A 27584-nucleotide genomic window follows, 5' to 3' on the forward strand; every position below is an offset into this window, starting at 1 on the left:
TCTTGCACCGACCCTGCGCATAGACCAGCTCAGGGCAATGAGGTCTCCACTAATTCCTTCTTTTGCTCTGCAGAAAGCTCTCCAGGCCCGAGAAGAGACCTGTCCGTGGGCTTCAGGAGAAGCTGCGCACAGTAGATGAAGGCTAAGTGGCATGGAGCAGCCTGGAAACACTGTCTCTATAGAAAAAAAAAGAAGAATTTCAACCATTCCTTTGGGCAAACTCAGCCAGACTTTTCTGCAAATCAAACTAACCCAATTACTGAATTAGCATAAGATTCAATACATTTGAGAGCAAGCGGAAAAAGGACCTGTCTATCAAGTTGTCACAATATTTGTACATCGCTTTCAAATTTTGAAAATAAAATGACGTCGGCCTAAAGGAGGCAAGTGCCTGGACTCGAGGCGAGTATGGCTGGTGGGACCGGGATGTTGTGTCCTCTCCTCCAGGAGTGCTAAAACAAGTATTTCATGGCAAAGGTGGGCCCCCGAGTGTCATTAATCACCATGAAGCAAACCCTCTTCCCAGGAAGAAGTGGGCTCACACACGCAGGGATGTGAAAAAGCGAAGTTTTGAGTTTTCTTGGGGTCTAACTGCTTAGAAGGCGGGCACATCCCTCCACCACCAAGTCTCACATCAAGCTTTGAATGAGACCCTCCAACCTGAGACCTCGCTTCTCTCCTGGGGTGGTTTTTCCCCGCGGCATCCACAGCCGAAGTGGCTCAGAGACGCCGAGCCCAGAGAGCAGGTTAGCCAGGGAGCTGCTGGCTCACAGAGCCGCCTGCTCACCTCTCAGCGTGCTGAAATCCTCTTCCAGACATATCTTTTCCCCGCTTAAGCCTCTTTTTCTCTTGATTTATTAACAGGAATTAAAAAAGGGCCCAGGTTAAAATTCTGTGTGTGAATGGCGAATCGAGGTCTGGATCTGGGCGAGCTCTGCGGCTGATCACACCGTAATCTCTGCAGCCTCTGGGCTTTGGGGAGTCAATTTTTAAATGAAATTTCATAAAGGCAGACCAAACTCTCACGAAAGTAATGATCAGTATTTTTATTCATACACACTTGCTTTGAAACTACAATTAATATTTAACAAAAGCATTTCATGCAAACAAAGATTGAAGATACTGCGAATTAAGAAAAAAAAGATGCTGTAATTTATACATCAGTCTTGCCCACTATACTTCCAAAGATTTTTTTTTTTTTATTTTTTGAAAAATGAATGGCCTCTCCAAATTTTCTGGTAGCATCTTGCAGATAAATGATAAGAAAATAAATAATGTTCTCCTCTTTATAAATACAAAATTTGGGTCTTAAAATAATATTATAAAATATGAATGAGTTCAAGGTGGGATTACTCCTTGTTTAAAAAAAGATAACGTTAAAGTAACATGCAATCATTTTAGAAGTTTCAGGTGTGCTCTGTATTGTCGTGCAAAACCATACACGTGTTGGGAAATGCACATTTTTAAAAGAGGCAACGAGCTTCATTTTGTTGAAATTCTTTTTCTTACATTCATTTTAATAGCACGTGAGAGAATAAATGAAAGGCTTTGTGGGGAACAAGCCACAGATTCAATTTGTGTTATCACTGCGAGCACATTTTTTTCTGCTCCAAGTCAGCAAGGCATCCGAGTGTGCAAGCTCTACTGACTTCTATGGGATGTGAAGCTGCTCAAAGGTAAGCCCAAATGTCCACGCTCTGCCGAACAGTGACGGGCACGAGCACATACTTAATATTTTTGCTGAATTGGGGCTTATAGGCTTAGTGCTGCCAGACGCTGGATACCGCAGTCTTGGCTCCAGTAAAGCCACTAAGCACACAGCGAGCTCTAAGCACGCAGCGGTTCCACTGGATGCCTTGGAAGGCCAAGACAGGAGCACACGAACCTCTGGAAGGACGGAGCTGTTGGCAATATTACCTCTCAGGGTTCAAACAGAAGGAAAATCAATACAATTCGAATAGTTCTTAGGAAAAGGTTTATAAAGATCAGAAACATAATTTTGCTTTCTATTAAAATGTCCCTGTCACCAACTCACGATTATAAAACTAATGTAACATTAGATGTAGAGTTTCCAATGTATCCCGTAGTGAGAAATGAGCTTCAATGGAAGCAGGCTGGGGCCGGTTATCAGTGCTGTTGCTACTCTTTCTGCACATCACTGTTTAAAACAATTAATAGACTGCTGATTATTATTTTTTTTTTGGTCAACTGACATCAGTGGAAGAAAAACCATAGCTTCTAGGGTGGTTTTCATTTAAATTTGAACTATGGTGTCACACACAAGGAAAAGAAAAGCATGAAGATATACGACACAGGAATACATTAAAATATCAGTGGAATAAACCTGTCATGGATGGACCAGCTGCATAAAGCATATCACTTCTCCCTCAATAGGAGTCAGTATAAACATTACTAGAAAACATCTGTGCTGACTTCATTTACCCATAGGGAATCTCACCCTACAATAACCAGTTTTGCCAAGACTTCCACTTACATGTAATTTTTAAATTGCATATACAAATCTCAGTAACTGGAAAAGAGGTAAGTGCAGCTGACCTACACAGTCAGCGAGCATCACTGCCCACCACACCCTGACTCCAGTTAACAAAAGCTGGACTCCAGATTCTGTAAGAAACATATCAGATCTGATTTATTTCATTTTAAATGGTTTCAGCAGAATTACTAAACTTCTATAAAAAAGTAGAAATAGCATCGTATATCCAGCAATACCATGTGAATCGAATAAGCTGATTTAATATTAAAAATTATAATAATACTTACACAACTCTTTTCAGGTCAAAAGTGTATTAGAAACATTACCCGAGAAGTCCTCACACCTCCCTGTGAGGTAAGTAAGTATTATTATCCCCATTTTACAGATGAGGTAACTGAGGCAGAGAGGTTAATAACTTGCCCCCTCTCTCTCAAGGTTTCCTAGGAACAGGAGGGCTGTAGTGCATAATGATTATTCATTATAAGGCTATTTAATTACCAATTGTTACTGGCACAGTTACTGGTTGGTAGGAAATCATACATGTTTATGGAGTCAATTCTTATTTAATTCTTCAACTGAACTATTTCAGATCCCATCTAAGAGTGTGGAGCTGAGGAAAAAAGTGCTTTAGCTTGTCTACTTTTTTTACTATTTGGCAGCTCAGTGCCTACCTACCCAACAGAACACAGAGGTAACACATCACCTACAGCTGATACTCAGGTTTGCAAAGAGACAAAACCTATGTACAATAATTTATGCTAATGACTAAAAGAACTGAAAATCACATCAAATGTTTCCAGAAGTTTTGTGGCAGGTCCAAAAGCCCACTGTAAACTCAATACTGTAAAAATGTTTTCTACTCATACTAAAGCTTGATTATTGGATTATTATTATTATTTCCAAGGCTGTGTTTTGTTTAATAAGGAGGATCTTCTCCCTCTGCTAACTGCGTCTCCTATGGCATTTAACGGGGATTGCGTCCGGATTCACCGACTGAGAAAACAGACTTGGCAAGTGGTACCACTCAATGCCGGCCCTTGGACACGTCATCTTTCCGGCTAGAAGACAAGTTCCTGTCTCACTTGACCTTATTAATTTTACAGGAGCATGGCATTATTCAATTGAATTCACCCCAAAAGACAGGATGGCTTTCAAAGGCCAGCAGCATTTAGATATGACGAGTTTCTTTTAAACTAACAGCTGATTTCCAGAAGAACTTTCTTCAGTTTGTAAAAGGAAATTCAACTGTATTTCTGGAAAGAATGAAGGATCAGAAAGCTAAATTGCATTTCTCCTCTAAATTGGATTAAGGGGGAGTGTGCTCTCTCCTTCTCACATATGTGCAATCCTTGCTAAGAGCACCGAGACTGGCCGGCGGGCGAAGTAGCTGTCTTGGAAACCCACCACCCTGCTGAAGCGACCTGAAGGTGGATAAAAACACCCAGATGCCCAAATAATGAAGAAATTTGCCTAGGAGCCAGTTAAGTTTCAGTTAATCCCTGAAAACAGCTTGGAAGTTTTAGGTGGCAGACCTGTGCCCCTCGGGACTCGAGCACACGGGGGACAGAAACACAGCTCCCAAAGCTTTCACCCCAGCTTCAGTGTATTATAATTTTCAATTTGACTTTTAGAAACCTTTGTGATAACGTGGATGTTTAGGTTACGGTTGCTGTTGAACACAAGTGAAAGAAAAGCAGTTCTAATGCCTCTCCCTGTGTTGATACATGTTCTTTAGAAAACCAAACCTTGTGAAAAATATTATATAAATAACATCTGTATTTAAAAAGATAGGAAAATGCTTGCTGGATAGTTAAGGTTTTACTTGCCATTATAAATTTCTGGATGATAAGCAAGCCACCCGGAGTTCTCATTAAAGGGCTGGTCCAAGCGTGAGCGTTCACGTGCGAGTGCATTAGGCAGAGCAGCGAGGAGTAACACAAACATTCAATCCCTGCTTTATACAACCCTGTCTTGTTCCTGCAGGATCCATGAGTTCACAGTACCTTTTTGTAAGCATTACAGACACCTACAGAAGATGACACGAGATGTGGCAAGCCCAGGAACTTGAGGTAACAACGTTAAAGAGGAATTTCTGCTACTACATCAGAAAAACTGGGGAACAAATGCAAGTGCCTAAAAAACTCGTTATGAGAAGAAGCCAGAAAATGAGCAGCTCTGTCCAGATGTTGGACCAGCTCTTTAATGCCGTGTTCTGGTGTGAACATCACCGACCGTCACAGCTGTGCCAGCAACAACCGCCCGCAATGGGACTTCTCTGTACAATTCATATTTCATCAGGAAAACCTGAACTGCTTGGGAACGTCTACCTGTGGGATCTCCTCCCTGCTGCCGGCTTGGTTCCGTTCTCCCCCTGTACTGCTTTTCTTGCTTTAAAACCCTGTGCGCTGGTATTTCTCCCTGTATTTTCCTTTTTCAAAAGTCTCTTTTTCACTTCACATTCTTAAAACACATGTAACGCCGCCTCTCGGCAGAGTGACTTACTTGAGACCTTAATTATTCAAAATCTGAGCCGCAGTAATATGTTGAATCTATTATCTTCTGCAGTAGGATACTCAGATTTTCCTAAACTATGGCAGGCTAATAATATTTAGAAAAACATAAGTAGTCATGAATGCTGCACTAGTCTACATGCTTTATGGTGAATATCATAATTGTTAAAGTATATAACACACAAAGAAGAAAATGAACTCTCAGACTTGGCTGATGACATACTTGACATAGAATGGTTTAAAAATTTTACTCCTAAAATGTTTTAAAAATTTTGAGTTCTGTTTTTTTAGGCAACAATCCCAGTTCTTGTTAGTTGGTCAGTGCCCCTTGTTAGCCGTGTGTTTTCCCATGCCTGCAAATGGTCCGGTTGATTCATTAAAGCCTGCTCACTCTTAGCCGGGGAGATGCTCCTTGCTTAGAGCTGGGGCTGCAAAAGGACTACGACCGGGCAAAAGTCAAACTTCTGGAGTGTTGCAAATCACGTGTCCTAGGCACCAAAAATAGGGCTTCCGAGGGCACCCCGCGTGCAGAAGCACAACACAGTTGTTGTTCACATCCAACCGTGTTTCACTCAAAACCTGTCCCACTCCACCATGGGTCACCCCCGTCAGTCAAACCCATCCACCCGGCCACCAATTTGCAGGACTGGCTCTTTCTAACAGACTCTTTGGCACAGGTTCCATGTTTTCTTGTCATAAAAGATGATTAGCAAGTAGATTCCCCCCCCCCCCCAGTTACATAGTCTAGTATAAATTTAAGTTTTTTATGGCAAATAACTTACTTTTTGAATATGTTTACATGCTGGAAAAATTGTAATCAGTCTGCATGCAGCAACAGAGACATCATGCTTCTGGCATCGTCATGCACATCTGACAGACAAAAAGTGCCTATGGCTGCTAACAGTAACAAGGCAGAAAGGAAAAAAAAAAGGAAAATGCACTGACTACTATTTTACATGCTGTAACAAAACCAAAATATGCACAAAAAATATTTACTGATATTTGAATTAATATCTTCTGGTAAGTCGTAAGAGGAAATATCAAAATTTTTTATCTAAGTGATAGGAGAGGAGAAGATTGCATTAATTACAGTGTTCATCATTGCAAATAAAGTCTATTTCCTTCTCTGTAAGTAATAAGCAGATGTGAAATGAAAGCCTAATTGAACCTCGTATAAAACCTGCAGGTAGCAATTATTGTTTAAAAGTAGATCTACTTTTAAAAAAAGAGATTATACCCTAAGCCATTAACAATATCCAAAACCTAAAGTAAAAACCAAAACAATAGCAATAAAACATTTAGCTAAATCTAAATGATGTCATTCAGAACAAGAACCTTCACAAATAAAGCACAATTTGTTTTATAAAATTTTTATAATACTCTTTATGCTTGATACGATTATGTCAATAATATAGATCTGCTTATTATTAACCCTTATTATTAAGAGTTATTACTAAACATGCAAAATTCATTGCATGAAGCATATGCAAAATGTATTAAATTCCATTCTATCAATAAAACAAGTTTTAGGTGCTGCTTCTTTCAGGCTTGATTATTCTACAGCCCAAAGTTTTCTGAATTAAAACTGATTATTTTATGACTAAATCTCACTTGATTTTCATGAGTTATTCTGGAGGAATCAGGAAGTCACTTGGGGCTGCATTTTTTGTTAATTTAGTATACATAATGCTTTCTTCGATTTACTGCTCTATACTGCAGACCATAAATAGACACATGTAAATAAGATTGAAGGGATTACAGTTCTGGTTTACATTCCAGGTTAACAAATTTCATAGTAAAAGATTGGTATTAGAACAGGTTAACAGTAAACTTGAGGAATGGTGTAAATTAAATTAACTGAACAAACAATGGCACCCTGGATCACAGAATAATCTCATGGAGATTAAAATTCACAAAAATATTATTAAAATTATTATTACTATTATTATTATTATTATTAAAGACAAAATTTCACCCTTGAGTTTATCACATGCTACTTAGCAAAGATCCTAGAGATCTGGCCACCACTGAAGTGTGTTTAAACTTGGTGTCGCTTACAGGATCGGTTCACGAAGCCTCAGGGTCTAACTTGATTTTGTCCCCCCCTCCCACCCACTCCCAACTTGTTTCTGTCATATTTTTGAAACAACTACTTTCTCCAATTTTTTTGCAATGCGTCTCCTCCCCGGTGCCGCCGCCGTTTCGGTCTCTTGTGCTGCTGATCTCCCCGAAGTCACCGGGCAGAGCGGGGAGGAGCGGTCCCTCGGGACCGAGTGCTCCTACCTCCCAGCATCTGCACCAAACGACTAAATATTCCAGGTTGGGGGTTTTTTTCAGACCGTGTGTTAGATTATTTCTAACACAGCAGAGTAGAAAAGGGAGCAAAAGGACAGGGGGAAGTTACAAAAATATATAACGTACCAAAAAATGGGTAAGTTTAGACGAGTCAGTGGTGACTTCTAGAAGAATAAGTGGGCACCGTACACTAATTTATCTCCCATTAAGACAACATCGCTGTTGCAAAGCCAAAATCCTGAATAAGTGGCCCTTCCCCCATCTTACACTTTCTAACCCTACAATTTCCAGGCCCAAATGGAATCAACAAGGCAAAAGCCTAAAAATTGTAGGGTTAAGGACCGTTCCCCACTGCGGGATTTGTTCCTGTTTTGCTGTTTCACGCTACATTTTGCAAAAGGGGGTGTACGAACTGGGGGTTGACGTAAGAGAACCCTTCAAAATCTGTTTGGTCTATGTTAGCAATGACCAGCTGATCCGGAGGTGTTAACACCGGCTGTCCTCGTGTAAAGAATTTATCGAAGTTTTCGGCACCTTTGCCACACTGCAAGAAAGAAAGAAAAACAGAAAAAAGGCTGAAAAAAATCAGCAATACATTGGCAGCTCCAGCTTTTTGCAGATTTTTCAGGACACATGCAAGACTTCCCCTCATTTCTTATGAGTAGTTAAGAAAAAATTTTCTTTTCAGATATTTTTAACAAAAAATCCCAGGCAAACAGAGAAGTTTTTATAGATGAATTTTGATGAAAAACAGAGTCAGAAAAGTTTCCATCCATCAGCATGAGATGACAAGGTAAAGAGGCTTAAATATTCAGAATTACTGGGATAAAAAAGGAAAAGGAAAATATTTTTACGGACATGTATTGGCAAGAGATACTTTATCTGTCAAGTCATTTCATTCTTTTTAAAACCTTTATGATGCAAAATTAAATTTTTGTATTAGTCTGTTTCCTTCATGATCTGCAGAAAGCTTAATGTAATTCATTTATATCATTTGACTCTTCATTTTACAGCCTATAAACTCTCGTAAATTCATAAACGACAACAAAGCTCCAGTCCTGGGGACTGCAGGAGGGAGCTGGGGCAGGGGCTGCATCCTGGGAACAAGTCCTCATTACAAAACGTGCTACCACAGGTTTCCTCCTTTTTTTGTCTAAGAGAAGAGACACGTCGTCTTGCGAAGCCCAGCTGAGAAGAAGGGTTATATATAGCTACACGCTGAACACAACTCAGTCAGAACAGAAAACAAAAGAAATCAGGTTTGCGGAAAGGATAGTTTTAAGTAATGCAGAAAACACTTGAAAGGCAGGGAAGTATGATTAGAGGCAAGTTAAAAAGGATGAAGGTGGGACCAGAACAAAATTAGCTTGGGTGCAAGAAAATATGCATATTTGAGGAAAACTAGGCGTTGAATATTGTGGAGAGGTCTAAAGGAAACTGGTAAATCTGCTTATCTCAAAACTATCTACTGTAAGAGATCTTCGAACAAAGCAGGGTTGTACGATAAAGGTGCTGAATGTTTCTTCCCGTTGTCCCTGACCCTCTCCTCTCTATCCATCCCTACAATATATCTACATGTGGATTTACAGGATAACATTACGCTATTATCTTCAGATTTAGAGGATAACTTGGAAAGGGTAGAATATGGCTCGTACGATAGACCAATATTAAACATTGATTTTTCTGAACTAATGCAACACGAATAAAGCTGTACATTTATAGGAGAAACCAGCTGAGGAGGGACCCATTAAGGGAATTCGAGGGTGAGGTGTTCAGCTGTGCTGAAAAAAGCTCAGTCACGGTTTCCAATCTTCTTGCAAAGCACCTGGCATGTCCTGCACTGGGACACGCCATCCGATCTGAGCTGCAAAGAACTTTTGCTGCCTCGGGCGCAAGTTGGTTTATATTTCAGATGAAAAACGCATGCTCAGGTACTGGACCGCAATGCTCACAGAAGGACACTTGTTCAGTCTTGGAAGAACACAAGCAGAGGAACACTTCAACGGGTTAAAGGCTAATGGTAGTCTGCTTTTTTCACCCGGGGTTCTGCACTCACCGAATACCCTGGTGCCCACTGAAGCCAATGCATTTTGGTACAGAATCTCTGGAGAACAAGAATGGACAGAGCTGAACTTTGACAAGGGGAAAACTCTGCATCATTCGAACGAAAGTTGGTGTATCCCCAAATTAACAGTCAAACTTATTTAGAGGCAGTACTCAACTCAGAGCGGCAACAAAAGGGCTATTTATACAGGGAAGACTTTTTGCTAAAAAGATGTTCTATAGATATGCATCATCCTTCCACAAAATTATGCTTTCTTCTTTTATTTTTCTTTTTTTCTTCTTCTTTTTTTCATCAAGTGGAAGGTATTCAAACAAGCTGTGTATTGAAACCAAAGTTCCTGACTCCATTAGGACTTTCACTATTGCTTATACTAGTAGAGGGTAAGAAATAACTCATGTGAAATTTGAGTGTGAATATAATAATTTATCAATAGATTTGCATCTTCAAGTACGTATTTGTCTTCACATTAGAGTAGCATTGCTTTTGTGAGCGTTAACGCAGTATTAAAGCAGAACTAAGAATCTAGGACTCAAACTCCTAACCTCACAAATACAAGTAAAATGTCCTTCTTGCCAAATAATCAGTCTATGCCTATAACCTGTGAAATGTCAGTCTGGAAGGGAACACATTATTTAAACCGACCAACTGCTGACCTAAAATCTGCAGCTCCATGTTCGAGTGAGAACCATGCCTGTGTGCAAAAGCAGCAAGATTATTCCTGCAGCAACAAGCTTCCTAGAGAAGATGTACCTACAAAGGTTTTCTGAAAAAAAACCCATGCCCAACAAAGCCTATAAATACATCCATATCTTCAAACAGATTAAGGGTCATGTCTTTTTTGCTTTGTAGAATCAAAATAAATAGAATCAGCAATCACAATAAATGAGTTATACATAAGGTATGTAAATATCAGACTTGGATTTTAAATTATTTTTGTCTGGGAAAGTTAGGCTCCATGTGAATATGCCTTGCTGTATTTTAATAGCAGTCTGTATAATGAAAACAGGTCATGATAACCACAGAGATAAAGCACAGCTGCTCTAAACAGGAGCCAGGATCTGCCACGAAAAGTGTTATGATGGAACCAGACCACACTTCAACCTTTTAGTACCTTCATGCTGGTGTTACTTTTAACTTCAAGGAGAGTCTAAGCACTCAGTTCCTGAGCTAATAAAACTTACAGACGTGAAGGTAGATTTTTTTTATGATCAGCTTTAAATTTGACTCAGGAAGCATGTGACAAAAATCTTCCATAAAATACGCTATAAGGAGGTGCAGCTCCCCTTCGGACAGACAGCTCGGGGACCGGCCGGGCAGAGTTGGCAGCACCACGCATGTTCTTTACTTGCTTACACCCTTCCCTGCGTGCAGAATCCACACGATATGAAAAGGGTATTTCCCCTAGCACAAAACACTCTCCTCAGCATGCAACTCTCCTCCTGGTGATGTGAAAAAATCATTTGTATGCAAAAAAAGAGGAATATATTCTGCCACCGGGTAGTGGCCTCCCTCTGTTCATTAGTTTGTGATACCACACTAGCATGTCTGTCCCGGTACATAAATCAAGCGTACAGACCAATCAATGATCCTCTACTTGCAGTGCTACAGCCAGCTATACATCTCAGTCAAAATAAAAAAACTGCTAGAGAAGAAAGACTGAATGTTAGGACATAACGATTTACAGCTGTTCCTGAAAGCTTGTGTTCTTGTGTGCAAATACTTTTCTTTGCCTGTCAATAAAGCACAGTACACGCTGTAAGAAATTCTGTATCAACAAATACAGCTCTTCAAATTCTATTATGCAAAGAGTTCTCGTGGTAAGGACATCTTTCACTTGTTTGGATTTCTAAAATATTCCTACAGATACATGTGTGTAAACCAGTAATAAAAATAAAAAATAAATCAGGGATTATTCTTGCAAACTTGGCAGATGCAGGTTCTGTCACTCGAGGATGGGGAATACGAATGCCCTGTGCCGTGTAGCCCACCGTGGAGGAAATTCAGCTCAGTAATTCAGATACCTTTGATCACTGACTTTAAATGCTGTTCAGAGGAGACAGTCAGGAACTGCATTTATTACATGTCTCCAGTGGCTGATGTCAATATGTCAGTTTTCCCTGTTTTCAAATTTTCCTGCAGTGCGTAACCGTTGAAGTCAAGACTCAAGCCACTGAGAGACTTTTTTGCAAGGGACAAAGTACGCTGGGTTACACTACAGGGTGCCGAACCATTAGCAGATTTACAGACTGGTCTGCTATAATCAAATTGTCTTATTTTACAAGTGTCCCAGATTTGCAGCGCCATCAAGCCAGCATTAATCTCACCCTGCAGGAAAGCATGACGGCAGACACATTTAGCGAGGGAAGTACTTGGCATCTCACTCACCACTTTAGGTTTGAAAGGTGGCTGAATCTCTCGGTTTTCCAGTTTTTCCCAGTCAATTCTCCTGAAAAAAGCATGTTCCCTGATGTCTCTTTCACCTTCAAGGCCACAGCCAAGGCGCTTTGCGGGATGTTTAGTCATTAGCTATTAGTAAGAAAACACCAAATGATTAAATTTAACACTGGAATGAAAGTGAGACAGACTTTCCCCAGAGTGCGATGCTCTTGCTCCTCTCCTGAAGAGGCAAGTTGCTAATAAAATTGTTTTGAAAAGCTAAAATTCATTTTTTGAAGATTAGTTTTCTTGTTTGATCACTGGAGACAGCACGTCAGCAGCAAAATTAAGGGTTGCACTTGAGAACGTTTTCCCATTCGGCAGATGCTGCCGCTGGAGGTGTGGGTGGGCAGGCGGTGCCCAGGGCAACTTGCCATCGTATTAGTTCACAACTCGCTCCTGAATTGCACCTTTGGTCTTTCGGTTCAGCCTTATAAATCTCCAGAATAGCTTCTGCCCTACCTCAACAATCAATTAAACTTAATAAATTCCAATATACTAAAGCTGTACAAAGTACAACCCCCCCATTTCATTTTTCTGGGCTTGTTCAAGACATCTCATTACAGAGCCTACAATTTCTTGGCACCCAGCTGACAATATCTAATCTGAGTTTCCTCCCTTGCATCCTTAATGACATCTTGGTCAATACTATACCCAGTTGCATAGATTAAGCAGACTTGGGGGAAAAAAACCCAAACCCACCACCATTGCATGCTGGGAAACACTAACGTGCTCCTTAATTAACAAGCTCCTCAAAATCTTTTCAATTGATATGTACATTAGGAATTGAGCAATGTAACCTTCAACTCTCAGTTCCAATATTGCGGGGACTTTTTAAAGCTCTTTTACAAATTATATATGATTAATATACTGCTGGGAGTGATACCTCAACACATCTTTTTAAAACCTCAGCTGTACCACTTTAGTCTCCTTCCAAATGCTGAGTTGATCAGATTCCAATTTTGAACCTAAAATAAAAGCAACTCTAAGCAGACTTTGGGAAGTCGGCTGTGCACTGGGCTGGGAATCACATCCTTCTTCAAGCTTAACAGCAACTTTCCCATTTTTGTTACCTTTTCTAAACCCCTTGCTTTAACAGTAGGTGATATAAGAAAGTGTGAATAATGATTCTAGTAGTGTTAATTCTTTCCAAAGTTACTGCATTTACCAAACCCAACAAACTCTGAATCAGTGGCATAGATGTCAAGCAGACAATTCAATTTCAAGAGCACAGCAGGCACGTTCTTCTTGCCCGATGGTGCACAGACCCAGGACTGCTGACCTACTGCTGACTACAAGGTTCAGAAGCTTTCTCACATTGACTTCTTAGCTCAGGCATAATGCTTACTGAAATTTGGGATTAATTTGTTAGTTTAATACAAACGATGAACATGTTGGTATCACAGAGACTTGACCTTAAACCTTGTGGTGCAATGCAATTTTAGCTTTCCGACCTCCCTTTGCATAAGCATCTAGCAGAAGAGCAGCAAGCAGGACGTCTCAAAACAGGGTAATTTAATCAAGTTCAAACTGTGCTGTTTGAATATATGATTTTCACGACAAGGCATCAATCTGCATGTACTTTACAAAAATATATCATGTTTAGTTTTTGTTGGCCAGCATGTCTAAGCCGGGATAGGCTCCAAAATTAAAGTGGTCTTTCCTTTTACCTTGTGGTTCTAAACAGCTTTTCTTTTCCTTGACGATTTTTCCTTAAGGGATTAATATCCAGCTCATGTACAATACTTCATAAATGGTTGCAAAGGAAAGGAAGAAAGTAAATACCAAATTAACTGACACTAAGTGCAGTGATATTTTATCAGTGTAAGACAGACATCAAATAATGACTTATTGATGGTGGTTTGGAAAAGCTGCAGACAGAGTACTCTAGGGAATCACGTGGAGGCAAAGGAAACCCAAATGAATTCTTTTTTCCTGAGCTAATCCCCTGAAGTCAAATCTATTCTTCCCCCCCCCCCTACTTAAAGTAACTTAGATTCTAAGATAAATTTTAGGCCACACAGGTTACCACTGGGTCAGGATTTCTCCACAGTTCCCTTGCACTTACGCTAAAGGTTTTCACATACGCTCATCTTTACCTACATTTAAAAATGATTCTTATTAACAATTTTGCTCTGCTGCTGTCATCGGGCATGCTGGGCTGAGGACTCGCTGGAGTATCAGGTCTCCATCCAAGCTGAGAAATCTCCTCACCCTGCAAGATTGGGGTTGTGCTGCCGAGGGTTGAGAGGCAAGGTGGGTGGAGACATTTCACACCGTCGTCCTGTTTATAAATTCTGCTTTGGGTTTGGCAGCTACTGATTCTGACATTTGTTCTTACCATAAAACAAGCAGGCACTGCGGGAAGAGCTGAATACTTATCAGTGACACCAAGCGATGAGCACTTCATGACAATATAGCTTAGCACTGCCTGACAGAAGCTGCACTTAAAAATACTACGGTGCCATATCAAAACCAGACAAATTTAGTTATTCACAAGGATTGCCAAAAAGGAACTTAATGATAAAGAAGCATCTATCTCACCCCCTTGCAGATGGAGACAGCTTCTTTGGATAGTGATTTTGGATAGGAAACGTTATGCTCCATTATGGACTGGAAAAGTTCATCTTCATCTTCTCCATCAAATGGAGGCTGTTGAAAATAAATCACAGTTAAGTTACTTATTGGGTTGGGTTTTTTTTTTTTTTTTTTTTTAATTCTCCACTTTCTAATGAAATGACACGACAATACTATGGCCACACCAGGTCAGGGCAAAGCTGCAGCCAGCCCAGCAACCTGCCTCCAGTCAATTATAGATGCCCAGAGAGGTCAGTATACAGCAGTGGTCCTTGCCCAGGAATACACACCAAACTCTCAGCCATCTGCAGCTTGGGTTTCTTCAGACCCAGAAGTTTAGTGTTAATCAGTCTCGGGTAGAAATGGAGGAGAAAAGTTCATTTCTGCTCCCAGCATGGCAGCCAGGTTAATGAAATGTGTGCAGGATTATCTTCGTGATCATCTTTAATCAGTTTTTAAAGCTACTGTGCACCAGATAGCCAAAATACTTTAAAGGGTGAAGCTTGAAGACTGTAACTTTCAACTACCTTGTGCTAAGGTATATGCATTCCTCACTGTCCTGGTTTCAGCTGGGTTAGGGTTAATTTTCTTCCTAGTAGCTGGTATAGTGTTATGTTTTGGGTTCAGTATGAGAAGAATGTTGATAACATGCTGATGTTTTCAGTTGTTGCTAAGTAGTGTTTAGACTAAGTCAAGGATTTTTCAGCTTCTCATGCCCAGCCAGCAAGAAGGCTGGAGGAGCACCAGGAGTTGGGAAGGGACACAGCCAGGTCAGCCAAACTGGCCAAAGGGATATTCCATACCATGTGACATCATGCCCAGTATATAAACTGGGGGGAGTTGGCTGGGGGGGGCGGAATCGCTGCTCAGGAACTAACAGGGCATTGGTCAGCGAGTGGTGAGCAATTGCACTGTACATCACTTGTTTTGTATATTCTAATTCTTTTATTATTTTTATTATTATTATTATTATTATTATTATTATTATTATTATTATTATTATCATTATTATTTTCTTCCTTTCTGTCCTATTAAACTGTTCTTACGTCAACCCAGGAGTTTTACTTTTTTTTTTTTTCCAATTCTCTCCCCCATCCCACTGGGTGGGGGGGAGTGAGTGAGCGGCTGCATGGTGCTAACTTACCGGCTGGGGTTAAACCGTGACACTCAATTCTGGTTAAACTCCAGTTTGTTTTATAAGACACATGGCTGTAGACTCTGTTTCTGTGATGGGGAGGCTATCACAAGAAAAGGCTGCATTTTATTTTTAAATATAGGTGATGAGGAAAGTGCCCATAGGTGAGTCCCCAGGATACGGGTACTGTGTAAGACTCAGCTAATGGTAAATCTCATTTTCTCAAAAGCATTCAGATGCCTAATATTTGCAATGCAGACTGTAAATGTTAACAACTGCAATTGCTACACTTCAAAAACTTTTAAAATGTCAACTGGAATTTAGTAGAGAAACTATTAAAGGCATTTGTTAAAAATGTATGTTTTAAGCTTAGGAAATGTATACCTTTAGCTAACACTCATTGAAAGCCAATTGCAGAAATCTTTTCCAACTCAAGACTAATAGAATTCCTTAAAGTTGGTAGTTATCTGCCATTTACTGCAGTACAGTGTTGCTTTTTTACTTGAGTGACTCAGAGAGCAGCGTTTCATTAACTGTGCAGAATAAGGGGTCTGTAACTGAGCGTATTTCAAGTAGCGAGACCCATACTTTACCCCTAGGATATACAATACAAAAACTGTATTCTTGTGACTTAACTGCAATGCGGAACATATACACACTCTTATTATGTTTCCCTGTGGTTTCAAACTACTAAATGATATTTCTTCCATTTGGCATGCATTTTCCTGCTCAAGTGTCTCCCATTCAATTTTGAAGACGGCTATTTATAACATTATTACAGTACAAAGAAGCTGTATTCAAAGGCAGTGCTTGATTATGTGGGTCCAATATAAAGAGCTTAAAGCCTAAATACATTCTCAGTTGAGTCAGTCAAGAGTACAAGGAGATAATATCAGCATGAAAGGCCCCAGTCTTGTCCTCTAATGGTCTAACCCTTCAGGGAGCCTTGAAACAGAGCAGCTTTGGAGAGGCAGGAGGAGGTCACAGTGAGCACAGGAGCGTAACTCTTACCTGGCCAGCTAACATCTCATAGAGCAGCACTCCGTACGCCCACCAATCCACAGACTTCCCATAGGGCTGGTAAGCAATAATCTGTATAATCACAGAAAACCCAAAGAAAAAAACCCTCTGTTAACTAACACCCAGTCTTGTGACATATTAGATAAATAGCGACATGCAGAGATGAACATATTTCCTTGAAAAAGCCCAGAAAGCCAATCCTGTAATCCTCACTCTAGCTACTCATTCGTTTCAGTGGGAGTTGGACTGTTTTGCAAATGTTAGTCTAAACCCACCCACGTCTTTTGGTACTCCAATATCTTGGGAAATGCAGCTCTTCGGAAACCTTGGGATGTGCATTTGAAGGCAAAGGAGGAAATACAGCAGCACAATGTTGGAGGCAAGGCAAAAATGTTATTCATCCATTTGTGTCACAGCTTGAAATCATGACACTCACTTAACTTACAGATTATCAATAATTAAGCCTTTCTTTTCTTTTCAATATTTATATTTTTGTTCTGCTGTAAAAGGAATCAAAATTTAAGACAAGAGCAAACCCCTGAAAAGCTCAGTTACATTTTCCCAAGTTGCACGAATAAGATACTCTTAGTATGAAGCTAGATACCAGCTACACCAAAAAGAAAGGGGTTTCTGCTGTTCAGCCTAATGGAAATGTCAAGTATTTTGCATCCTCTGGGTTCACATCTGACTCACATAGAAGCACAAATTGAGTTCTGACACAACGAAAGGCTGCAAGTGCCAACAGCACGCAGGTCCCCTCGTGCGTCATTTTCTTTAATTGAGGCCTCTTCAGAAATCAGTGTTAATTTATTTAAGAGATGCATTTGGGCATGCTATAGAGTTTTAAGGTGTAGACTTCTCTCAGATCTCTTTCTAAATAACTGCGAAGGGATATTGTGAGTCGTGAAGGGATGCAGGACGTCCCAGCCACTGCCCATCCACATCAGGGAAGGCAGTATCTGAGCCTCCAACCCCAATGCCACCGCTGCACTAGAATAAGCAGACAACCGGGGCAGTCATTACTCCAGATGGGCCTGCATTTATATTCCTGTTTGCATGCTTTTTTACTCTTTATGAAACAAACTGCTAAGACAAATACACATCACGTATCCTAGATTTTTTCATTGTCCGAAAGAGAAGTTGAACTGGCAAGTTCTGTAGTTTCTCAGGAAAATAGTGAGTCACCAGTTCAATAAAGCAGGACTGCCTGGCTACTAAATAAAATTATAGTCTCTCTGAGAATATATGTTCTTCCGTGGGATAACAGCAGCACATGAATTAAAAATTACTGCAATGTTTCTAAGCAAAGGATTTCAAAATCAATTGCACTTTGAAATATATTACACAACCAGAGGTAATAACAAGATTCTCAGGTGGAAGGCCCTATGTAAAGGCAATCTTTATTAGTTGTCTTTTAGCAGTAATATGGGCTTTAAAATATATATTTGGGACATTCATTTCATATTATAGTGGTTGACATACTTGGTTACTCTCCCTTTAATTTCTATCACCAGTAAGTTCCCAGAGGTCCACTGGAAGCAATGTTGCTTCTTGAAAGACCAAACACTTTCAAAATTTTATCCAGAAAAAATACTGGTCTTTACACACAGAAATTGATAAAACATTTCATCCTCAACCCTTCTCTGACAATCTCTCCTTGCCTTATGGAAAAGAGTATTTTATCAAAAAAAAGAGGGATATTTTTCAGAAGGTCACTGATTTATAAGGGCAGAACATTTTGTACAATAAATGCGCTCCATGTAAGTGGTTTTGGTAGGTACCAAATTTCAATTTATTTCAATTAGCAAATGAGAAAAAGATGGATCCATAGCAGTGAGAAAGAAAATACTGCTCAACTGCCATGGTTCTCAACCTGGCAGTCAGGTCTGTCCAGGAGACCACAGTGTACTTCTCTTCCTATTGTGAAAGAGTTTGATGGGATTATTGAGGAGAGGAAATCTTTTAAGTAAGGCAATGCAATGTCGTAAAATGAAAGCATAAAAAGAAGCACGGACTCAATGACACCGTTTGTTTATCCAGCAAGAGGTGAGTCAAGATTGGGTTGTTCTCTAAATAGCATTCTCATCAGCAAATGTAATCTGCCCCAATTAAATCTGCCTTTATGAGAGAATATCAAGCAGAATCATCGAGACAGAATTAACATGAAAAAAGCTCCCACATTTAACCTAACATATGGTCAGAGTCACTAAAATTTTTGTCCTATTTGATGCCACATGTCAACATCAGCAGAAGCATCTGACAAACAGACGAGTGCTCCCGCTGAGCTGGCACACACCTCCCTTCCCTGAACCAGTCGCTTGATCGAAGAGTGGGATTTGAGAAATAAATACAGACATCAAGTTCCACCAGGACTGGGAAGGTCCCACTGCAGAGAAGTCCCACTGTAAATGCAACGAGAACACTTTTTTCATTGAACCTATTGCAATGTAGGAAAAGGCGGTACTGTCGATGTCTGCTGCTATACACCGGAAGTTTTTTTCCTTTAATCCTAATTAAATACACCCAGTTTGAATCACCAGCTTAATCCTGGTAAGGATATGATACGTGTGAAACACAGAAAAGCAATCTGCAATGTTCATTCACCAACCTGCAGTGTTCATTCACCAACCTGCGTGTCATACACGGAAACCGGCGGTTATACTCATAATATTGGGAGTTATGCAAAACATTAACTGGAAAATGTAAACGAGAGGAAAGAACACTCACTTCAAGGAAGGAATTACATGTGGGAGGAAGCAGATGAGTTTTCAATATACAGTCAAACACGCATTGGTACAAAGTCAGCAAGTTCTAAATGTTGTATTTTCAGTAGTTCCCTCCTCCTCATCCAGAAATCATCATGTATTACCTACCAGCTGCTATACGCAAAGCCATCACTGGCTGCCTTGCAGCAGCTGCCAAAATAATCCTATCTGCACGTACAAATCTTGGTATCTTTTAGAACAAATAGGGGTATATTAACATGACCTCCTGTCTCACTGCAGTGTGCAGAGCAGTGAGGGAGTTCATGTGCCTAGAAGTGAAGACCTGTACCCTCCTCCAGCTATGATCTCTGCTTTCTACTGGCCAGGGAGGAACAGAAAGTTGATAGGACCCTTCCCTTCCCCTCCTTCTCCATCATTAATTTAAATGAGTGCCTTTTTCATTTCCTTCTGCATTTCAAATATCCCATTTTACCTATCTATTACTGTATTTTCAGAGCTCTGCCTTTTCAGGTTCTGTGGATTTGGGAGCTCAGGAAGAGCACATGAGAAATTTCTCTCATCAAGCCAAATTGGCAGAGGAATGTTGATTGCTTTTTTCTTTTTTTTTCTCTTTTTGCCTCCAAGGAAGGCACAGTTAAGAGCAGGACACAGAGATTAATACCAGCAATTTGTAGGAATGTTTAGATCATTGCAGCTTGCAGCTGGTAGCCAGTTGGGATGAAAAGATTATATCCCAGAGGCAACAGAGAAAGTCTTTTGTAAACATATCTTATGTCTACTGGAAAAGTTAAAACTCAGTTATTAAAAGAAATAAATATTACTAGCACAAGAAACAGTCAAATATACACTTTCCAAACCTTTGTAATACCTATTAGCCTCCCATAATCCCGGCAAATGCAAGGTTAGAACTTCAGGTTTTGAGGCTATTAGATAGAGGAGAAGGGAAATGGAGTTTCTAATTTAAATTCTTCTGAGATTCAAAATCAGTGCTCTAGCTGCTGCAGCGTTGCTGATGGTGGGGTTCAGTGCTGCACCACAGGCAGCGGGCTGTGCTGGCAGAATCCCTTCCTGCTAATCCTCTTGACATCCATCTCCTTCTGTCTCTCTCGACTGGTCAAGGAAATACAAAGTATTCATTGATTTCACAGCTATTTTACCACTCTGACCATAAATATTTAAGTTTAGCACATCAATAAATATTCGTTACTAGATAACCACTTTCTGCCTGACAGAAGTGGTCAGACCTGGATTCTACCAGTTTAACCTCTGCACATTTCTCAAATGGCATAGGATAAGAAAATGAATATTAATTCCAGCACGTTATACACCTAAGTAATAACAAATGCTAACTTTCCCAATCATTAAAAAAAGAAACCATTATTTTACAGTACGCCAAAGTGTGCAAGTCCACTTTGCTGAATGCAGCACCATATTCCCCTGCTTTTCTGTCTGGAGATTGCACAGCTGAAGCCAGCTGAGATGTCCCTGTATGGTCCTTCCAGCCGTGTTATCTCCGAACTATGTCTGTGGGTAGTTCCTGTAGAGGTAGCGTGGGCTCCTTCAGACCCCACTATAGTCACAACATTATTTCCCAAATAGTGATGAAAAGAGCTAATTCTCTATGTTTGAGTGCAACAAACTCACAGGACTACTCTACTCTAGATACCTTCAACAGTTTATTTAGATTTAGCTCATTTATCTCCACCCAGCAGGGAATGGTACTGTGCAAATGCATCCTCATTATAATCTGTTATAAATTTATACATTTTAGCCCATGGCAACATGCTGAAATGCTCCTGTAAGCAAAACATGAACCTTACTTTGAAGTTTACCACAGACCTAGTTAGCAATTTGTCAGTCACATGAAGTCTTCAGAAATGAAAGAAAATCAGCCAACTTAAGGAAAAAAAAAATCTGTTTGTAATATAATAGAAAGACTACTTTCCTCCCAGTTACTGAATGTTTTAGTAAGAGGTTTATTTCTTTATATGAAATTTCCAAATAAAGTAAAATAAATCACTTTGGAATGACCCATATTGAGCATTTTGGCACTGACAACACGGTCTTTGGTATTAACTGGCACAAGGCCATTGCCACAGAAAGGACACTTCTTAATTTGTAATACTGGCTTCATTTATGTTTTGACAGGAGAAAATGAAATACTGCTCTGGTTGTTCTGATATCCTGCTGCAAGCAACAGCAATTTGTGAAAAAACAAGGTTTTATAATACACAATATTTCACTCTGAAAAGCATGAATTAGCAACTGGAAAAAAACAAACTATTTTTCATTCCAATTTCACAGAGATGACAAAATTCACCTTAGACACTAATTTACTTGTCCATGTATAAATCTCCAATATTCCAACAAACATTCAATTACAGCCAGAAATGTTCCAGCCAGAGCTGCCTCTTGCCCAGCACTCAGTAAACACTGTGTATCTTGGATCAGGGTACAGCCTCTTGCATTGAATTTGCAGCCAAACAAATCAAGACTCTTGAAAGCTCAGTATGCACAAATACCAGATTTTAATATTCATATATTTGAATCATTTCCAAATTACCACATGTGCTTGTTTTTAATGTTTTATACCTAAACTATTGAAATACAAATCATATCCAGACTAAAAATCATAACTCTAAGCTTGTATTTATCACAATGCTTTAAAGTAGAACGGTGCTTCTCATGATCAAATTTTCATTTTAGACCCACTGCACTTAGGTTCATGATTGAATGTGATTTTTTCAGTGGCTTGAATGCAGCACAGGTATGGACAAGTTACAGAAAACTCAGGGCAAATGATGGTTTTATTATGTCAACTCCATTCAAGCCCTGACCTTATAGCTTTGCTCAGACTTTCGATGACCGGAGCCTTCCTGAGATCAAGAGCAGTAATTCATGACACTTGTGTACCATTTGTAAGACATGGTCTGGAAAAGACTACAGTAGTTTTACACAGAGGTCAGCAAAAAGCTTCAAGACCTCATGAGTCCCTTCCCAAAAATCACTGAGTGGTTTGTGATTTCCTGAAAATGCCAAATAATCCTTTAAATATATGCGTATTTTGTCAGCTGTGTGAACTTATGGAGAAATACATTAAAGAAGCTATGTTTGCTCCCAACAAAATGTTTGCTGACCTCATCAACAACGCCCATGAACTCTCTATCACTTCACAAACTGAAGGACAAAGTTTAGTACAATAACATTTCCAGGCCACAAATTTAAAATCACAAGGTGGTGATCTAGCTTTTTTAGTCTTTTGCTAGTAGAAATGAAATCTGAAGCACTGATGTCATAAAAAGTTAGGTTTTCAATCAACTAGATATTTTTTAAAATAGTGAAGTCTTATTGATAATATTGTATTAATTCACAAAGTTGTTCAACGTACCTGCAGAAGTATAAATGGTACCATCCACAGAGCATCCAGTTACAGCTATCAAAACTCGGTGGTGTGAGATGTGTGTAGTGACAATTTTCATTTCAGAGACTAAAAGGTTCTTGAAATGGTAAATATTTACCTCTGGTGCAATGTAGTCTGGAGTGCCGCAGAAGGTCCTGGTTGTTACTCCATCTAACATATGTTCTTTGCACATTCCAAAATCAGCAATTTTAATGTGTCCTTCTGAATCCAACATCACATTATCTAATTTCAGATCTCTATGAAGAATCACAGTAATTTAATGTTAATGTTTCGGATCAACTCGGGCCAAGTCATCTACTTATAAGTCTAAGTGAGGACTATGTGCAGCTCTTTGGGACGGGGTCCACATGCACGGCAGCCTGCAGTCCGGACAGAGCTGGGCACCTCACTGCACGTACAGAAAAAAATGACCATAAGCCCCGAAATTGGGCAATTAATGAAGAGAGAGCTGTATATGACCACGAGCACACTCACACTGAGACTTCTGAACATGTAAAACTATTAAACATCACACAGGAAGGCACAAGATAATGTTTTACATTTTCAAGAGGTTTCGTTTGAGTTGGGCAGAGCACAGATGTCAGTAAAGCTCAGGTAAAGCAGTGGCTTTGGTTTCCAGCGTACCGGCAGCAACGCAACATAAAGAACGCTACAGTGATTGCTTTTTATAAAATGTTTTAAAAAAGCACTGAAATATTAAAGAAACTGATCCTTTGGGGAATTTAAAAATAGTTCAGAAATTACTTAAATCAGATTATACTCACCTATAAATAATCCCTCTGTTATGGAGAAAGAATAACCCAACTGAGATCTCAGCTGCATAGAACCTGCATGAAAAAAACCCAACAGATTTCTTATTGTCTCATGATTTCCTTCTGAAAAAGTATTTTGGAAATGCATCATGGTAAAGAATGATAGTATAATAGCATATAGAGTATATAATACATAGTGTGTGTATACATATTAAAGTATAAAAATATATATTACAGGTAGATGACATAAAAGACACCTTACTTCAATGTGACTTTAACGGACACATTTTGAGTATTTGATGATAAAATAATGCAGATTTTTTTTTTTTAATGAAAATGTCTCCCTAGACCCCCCAAAAATGGTGCCGCTGGAGCACAGCATTTTACTGCATGATCTAACTCTGCCTGCAAATGTCATTATCTCTAATCACATATCAATGCTGAATTTAGGATGCAGCTCAATTTACATTGCAATTCATATGGCGTGAAATAATTTGCAGAAATAGTATTCCTTTATACAGGCTGTTAAAAGATTAATTACATAAAGCTAATTAAAATGATTACCATATAAAATATAATTGCTGAATGTAGCTAAAAGATATATAATATTGATGGATGTTTGAAGCCAGTTGCTGTGGAACTGTGCAAATTATATGCAAGAGGATTATTTAAAGATGAGATTAATTTTTAGGCTAGCATAAGGGAAAGGAAAGCTCAGCTCTGAAACACTTGATCAGAGGTGTTTGTGAATGCGTGTGCTGGAAGACGCTCCACAGGCGTAAGCTGTCATAAAGCACCATAGTTTGCAACGGGTGTTGGCAAGTTACATTAGCTGGGAGTCAAGGATGATCTGACACCATCTAGTTTTTATTCAGCGAGATGTTGAAATTTTGTTCTATATCTCAAATACTTATATTTAGAAGGCCTCTCATTTAAACAAGCCCTGATTACTTTAATCGAAACGAGAAATTATTTTAGCTGAAATCTTAGAACAGTTGGTCACACTTGATTTTAAAGTTTTGTTGGTAAATGAGTTATGAAACACTAATAAATGATGATGAGATGTTATAAGCATGACTAAAATAGTACTGATGGATCTATTCACATTTGAATATGCTACAGATCATTATCAGTTGCTCACCGATATGTCAGATGTACAATTACCTAGAAGGGATCATGTATATAAACAAATTCTAATCGTTAACTCCTCACAAACGAAACTTCTACAAAAAAGTAGGATCACAGAAATTCTTATAAGCTATACATTGAATTTATCTTGTATAAACTATAATTTATATTGCAATGCTGAGTCTATTTGTATTGCCTTTCCTTATAACATTAATTCAAACTGAAATGTTCTACTCGCCTTTTTTTATATTTGCTTTTAAAAACAACACCAGAATACCAAGTAACATCTTTAATTTCCTGTTGCCTTGTTTAAATTCTTGTCGCTTATAAAGCAGGCATTGCATGCCTTTGTTCGTGCTGTGTTTTTGAATAAAAAGGCATAGCTACCTTTGCTCTATGTGTGCAAACAACATTAACTTCAGCTTTGGGGCCTTAAAAAACACAATCAAAAAAGGCCAGCCTAGACTTCATACTGAACCTGGGAAGAAGAAACCTAATCCTCTTACAGGGTAAAATTAAGATGATGACATGATTTAAAGATATAAACATGAACACTCACACTGCTTGTGGCTCCTTAAATTTTCCTACTTGCTGAATGTGATACATGAGATCACCACCATTCACATACTCCATAACAAAATACAGACGGTCCTAGGATAAAGTATTAAAAACGCACATAAATACATTATAGAAAATATTAGATATGCATTGATCAGCAAAAAAAGTCACTAATATGTTATTATAAAGCTTTTATGATTATTAGGACTGGTTGTACATTCTGGCAAAATTGGTAAGTCAGGAAATGGAAGTGTAAAACCTGCAAGAGTAAATGACTGATGAGATCTCTAAATTTGCCAATTTTAGTGATGCGCTTGTATATATTATTTGTCTACAATGGTTCCCATAATTATTCACATATAGTTCTGCTTGAAAAATCTCTCTAAAAATAAATGTAAAAAAAATTAATAAAGATGGTTGAAAATTATTGCTTTGAGGCCATTTCTAATACGTCCTAATAAGTTTTCCTTTGGAAGATAGGAGGTATTAAAACTATAATTTTTTTATTATTAAAAAGAGGCAAGAAGAAAAGTAACTGTAGGGTTTACAAAAGTATCTGGAACTTTTACAAGTTACACTAAATTAATTTCTCATAGGCACATATTTCAACTAGAGGAAGATGGCAATAAGGTATTTTGGAGGGAGATTTTTCTTGCACAGTGAGGACTTTTAAAGGCCATATCCAAGTGTCTTAAATCAAACACGACCATAACATATTTGAGTGCACTTAAATAGTATTTTCCTACCCAGTGACCTTCATACAATACAACTTAAAATAGTAGCTCTGTCCCCGTTTTCAGAGGACTAAAACTGAGATCTTCCAAGTGACTTCAGTAAGAATACATTGCTTACGCTCTACAAACATCTTTGATTTAGGGTGGATGATTTTGACCACCTAACATTAAAAAGTCTGGTGGACAACATTATGGCAAGCTTACTATCTGCAGTTATAACATGATGCAGACAGCATATAAGATGCATTAACAGTCTTCCTCCCAATGATGGAAGACATATTTTTGGCTTCCTCTGATTTTCCTTTAGATATTTTGGACAGAATCATTATCGTGAAGTATTTGTAGAAAAATTCTGATCCAATACTCTCATGGGAAAGAGACTCATTATTAAGATGCTGTAGCTCAATCACTTTCCTTCAGCATTGATTGAAAGTCTCCAAGCATCCAGTAACTAAGATTTCAGAACATTAACATACATTTAAAAACTATGATTTCCTAAGCTGGGTCCAACAGATAAGCCATAGGCAAAATGTTTAATTGACCACATTGGATTTATAAAATTTAGATTTTTGTATGAATTGTCTTATTGTAAAATCCCTGGCAATAGGAGCCTGCACTAACCAAAAATTATCAATTTTTCCTATAGTCACACAGTTCATGCCTTTTCTTCTCCTTCATACACAATTTCTCATTTTTCTAGCTGATATTAATCCTCCAGAATATTTCATAGCACCAAGCGCAAACTACTCAACACTTTTGAAAACATGAAATAAATTAGGCAAAGGTGTTAATGATTTATCTAGATCTTTATGTAGCTCCATTGCTCTTGTACTTGATGAAACAAAAAAATTGTACTGTAAATACTAAAAAACCCACCTTTCCCCCCACCATTCCCCTTAGACAGAAAACACGGGACATTTGTACTTTTAAGATTTTACATTTAAAATGTAGTTGCTCAAAAGAAAGATAAGATTAAACACAGCAGTTTTTCATTTACTGATGACACGGCTTTTTGGCTACTAATGAAGTTATATAAAGATAAAGAATTAGAGGGAGACAGAAGTCTATTTCTCACTAGGACCTCTCTTATCTTATTAAAACAATCTTCATGTTATAAGTAGAGGCAGGAAAAATATTTTAGAAAGCAAGAATTACCAAGTGTAATAGTTCCCAGATTCACAGTTTATTGTGATTAATTATGCCTGAAAAATCTGTTGCATTCAGGCCATTTTCTGCTCAGAGATTTGTAGACATTAAACAGAGTTTGAAAATGCCTCTAACACCACAGACAATTATGGTATGAAATGTTGACGGGATGACGTGGCTTGTTTGTGGAATATTACAGCGTTATTACTTCAAGCTAACTGCCTGTTGTTTGTTCGTTTGTTTTGAGATTAAAAACCATCAACAACGTAAGAGGATATAGTAAAAAGATATGGAATAGTCAAGTGAAAAAAAAAAAAAGATGTCATCACCCCATTAAGTGACAATCCAGCCCTGGGGCACTAGTTCAAGGCCATTGTCATAAGGTGGCTACAAGGTGAGACAAGAAGAGCCTTGATTTCTTGTCAATAAAGTCCTCTACCCAGCCTGGAACATTTGGAGCCAGTTCACCCCAGTGACACTAGTCAGGGTGTATCCCTGCCCGCTCCGAAACCCAAAAGCACCCTGAATGCCAACTGTCGACCGGGCAGCTTTCCGCATCATCCAACAGAGCAGTATGGTGCTGCTGG

General features: G+C 38.9%; 1 protein-coding gene across 4 annotated transcripts in view; it reads right to left on the reverse strand.

Moving 5' to 3' along the window:
• Positions 1 to 1031: 1031 nt before the first annotated feature.
• Positions 1032 to 27584, reverse strand: part of PRKCA (protein kinase C alpha) — a 162348-nt gene continuing 135795 nt past the window's right edge. For all 4 annotated transcript variants that reach the window (XM_030014445.1, XM_030014444.1, XM_030014446.1 and 1 more), the window contains 7 exons: positions 25119 to 25210; positions 23444 to 23506; positions 22777 to 22915; positions 16524 to 16604; positions 14345 to 14452; positions 11750 to 11890; positions 1032 to 7843 (listed from right to left, as the gene is read on the reverse strand). In XM_030014445.1, the coding sequence (XP_029870305.1) occupies positions 7679 to 7843; positions 11750 to 11890; positions 14345 to 14452; positions 16524 to 16604; positions 22777 to 22915; positions 23444 to 23506; positions 25119 to 25210 (789 nt within the window). In that variant the 3' untranslated portion in view covers positions 1032 to 7678. The remainder of the gene's footprint in view (positions 7844 to 11749; positions 11891 to 14344; positions 14453 to 16523; positions 16605 to 22776; positions 22916 to 23443; positions 23507 to 25118; positions 25211 to 27584) is intronic.

Source organism: Aquila chrysaetos, chromosome 5, assembly GCF_900496995.4.
Source record: "Aquila chrysaetos chrysaetos chromosome 5, bAquChr1.4, whole genome shotgun sequence".
NCBI lineage: Eukaryota > Metazoa > Chordata > Aves > Accipitriformes > Accipitridae > Aquila > Aquila chrysaetos.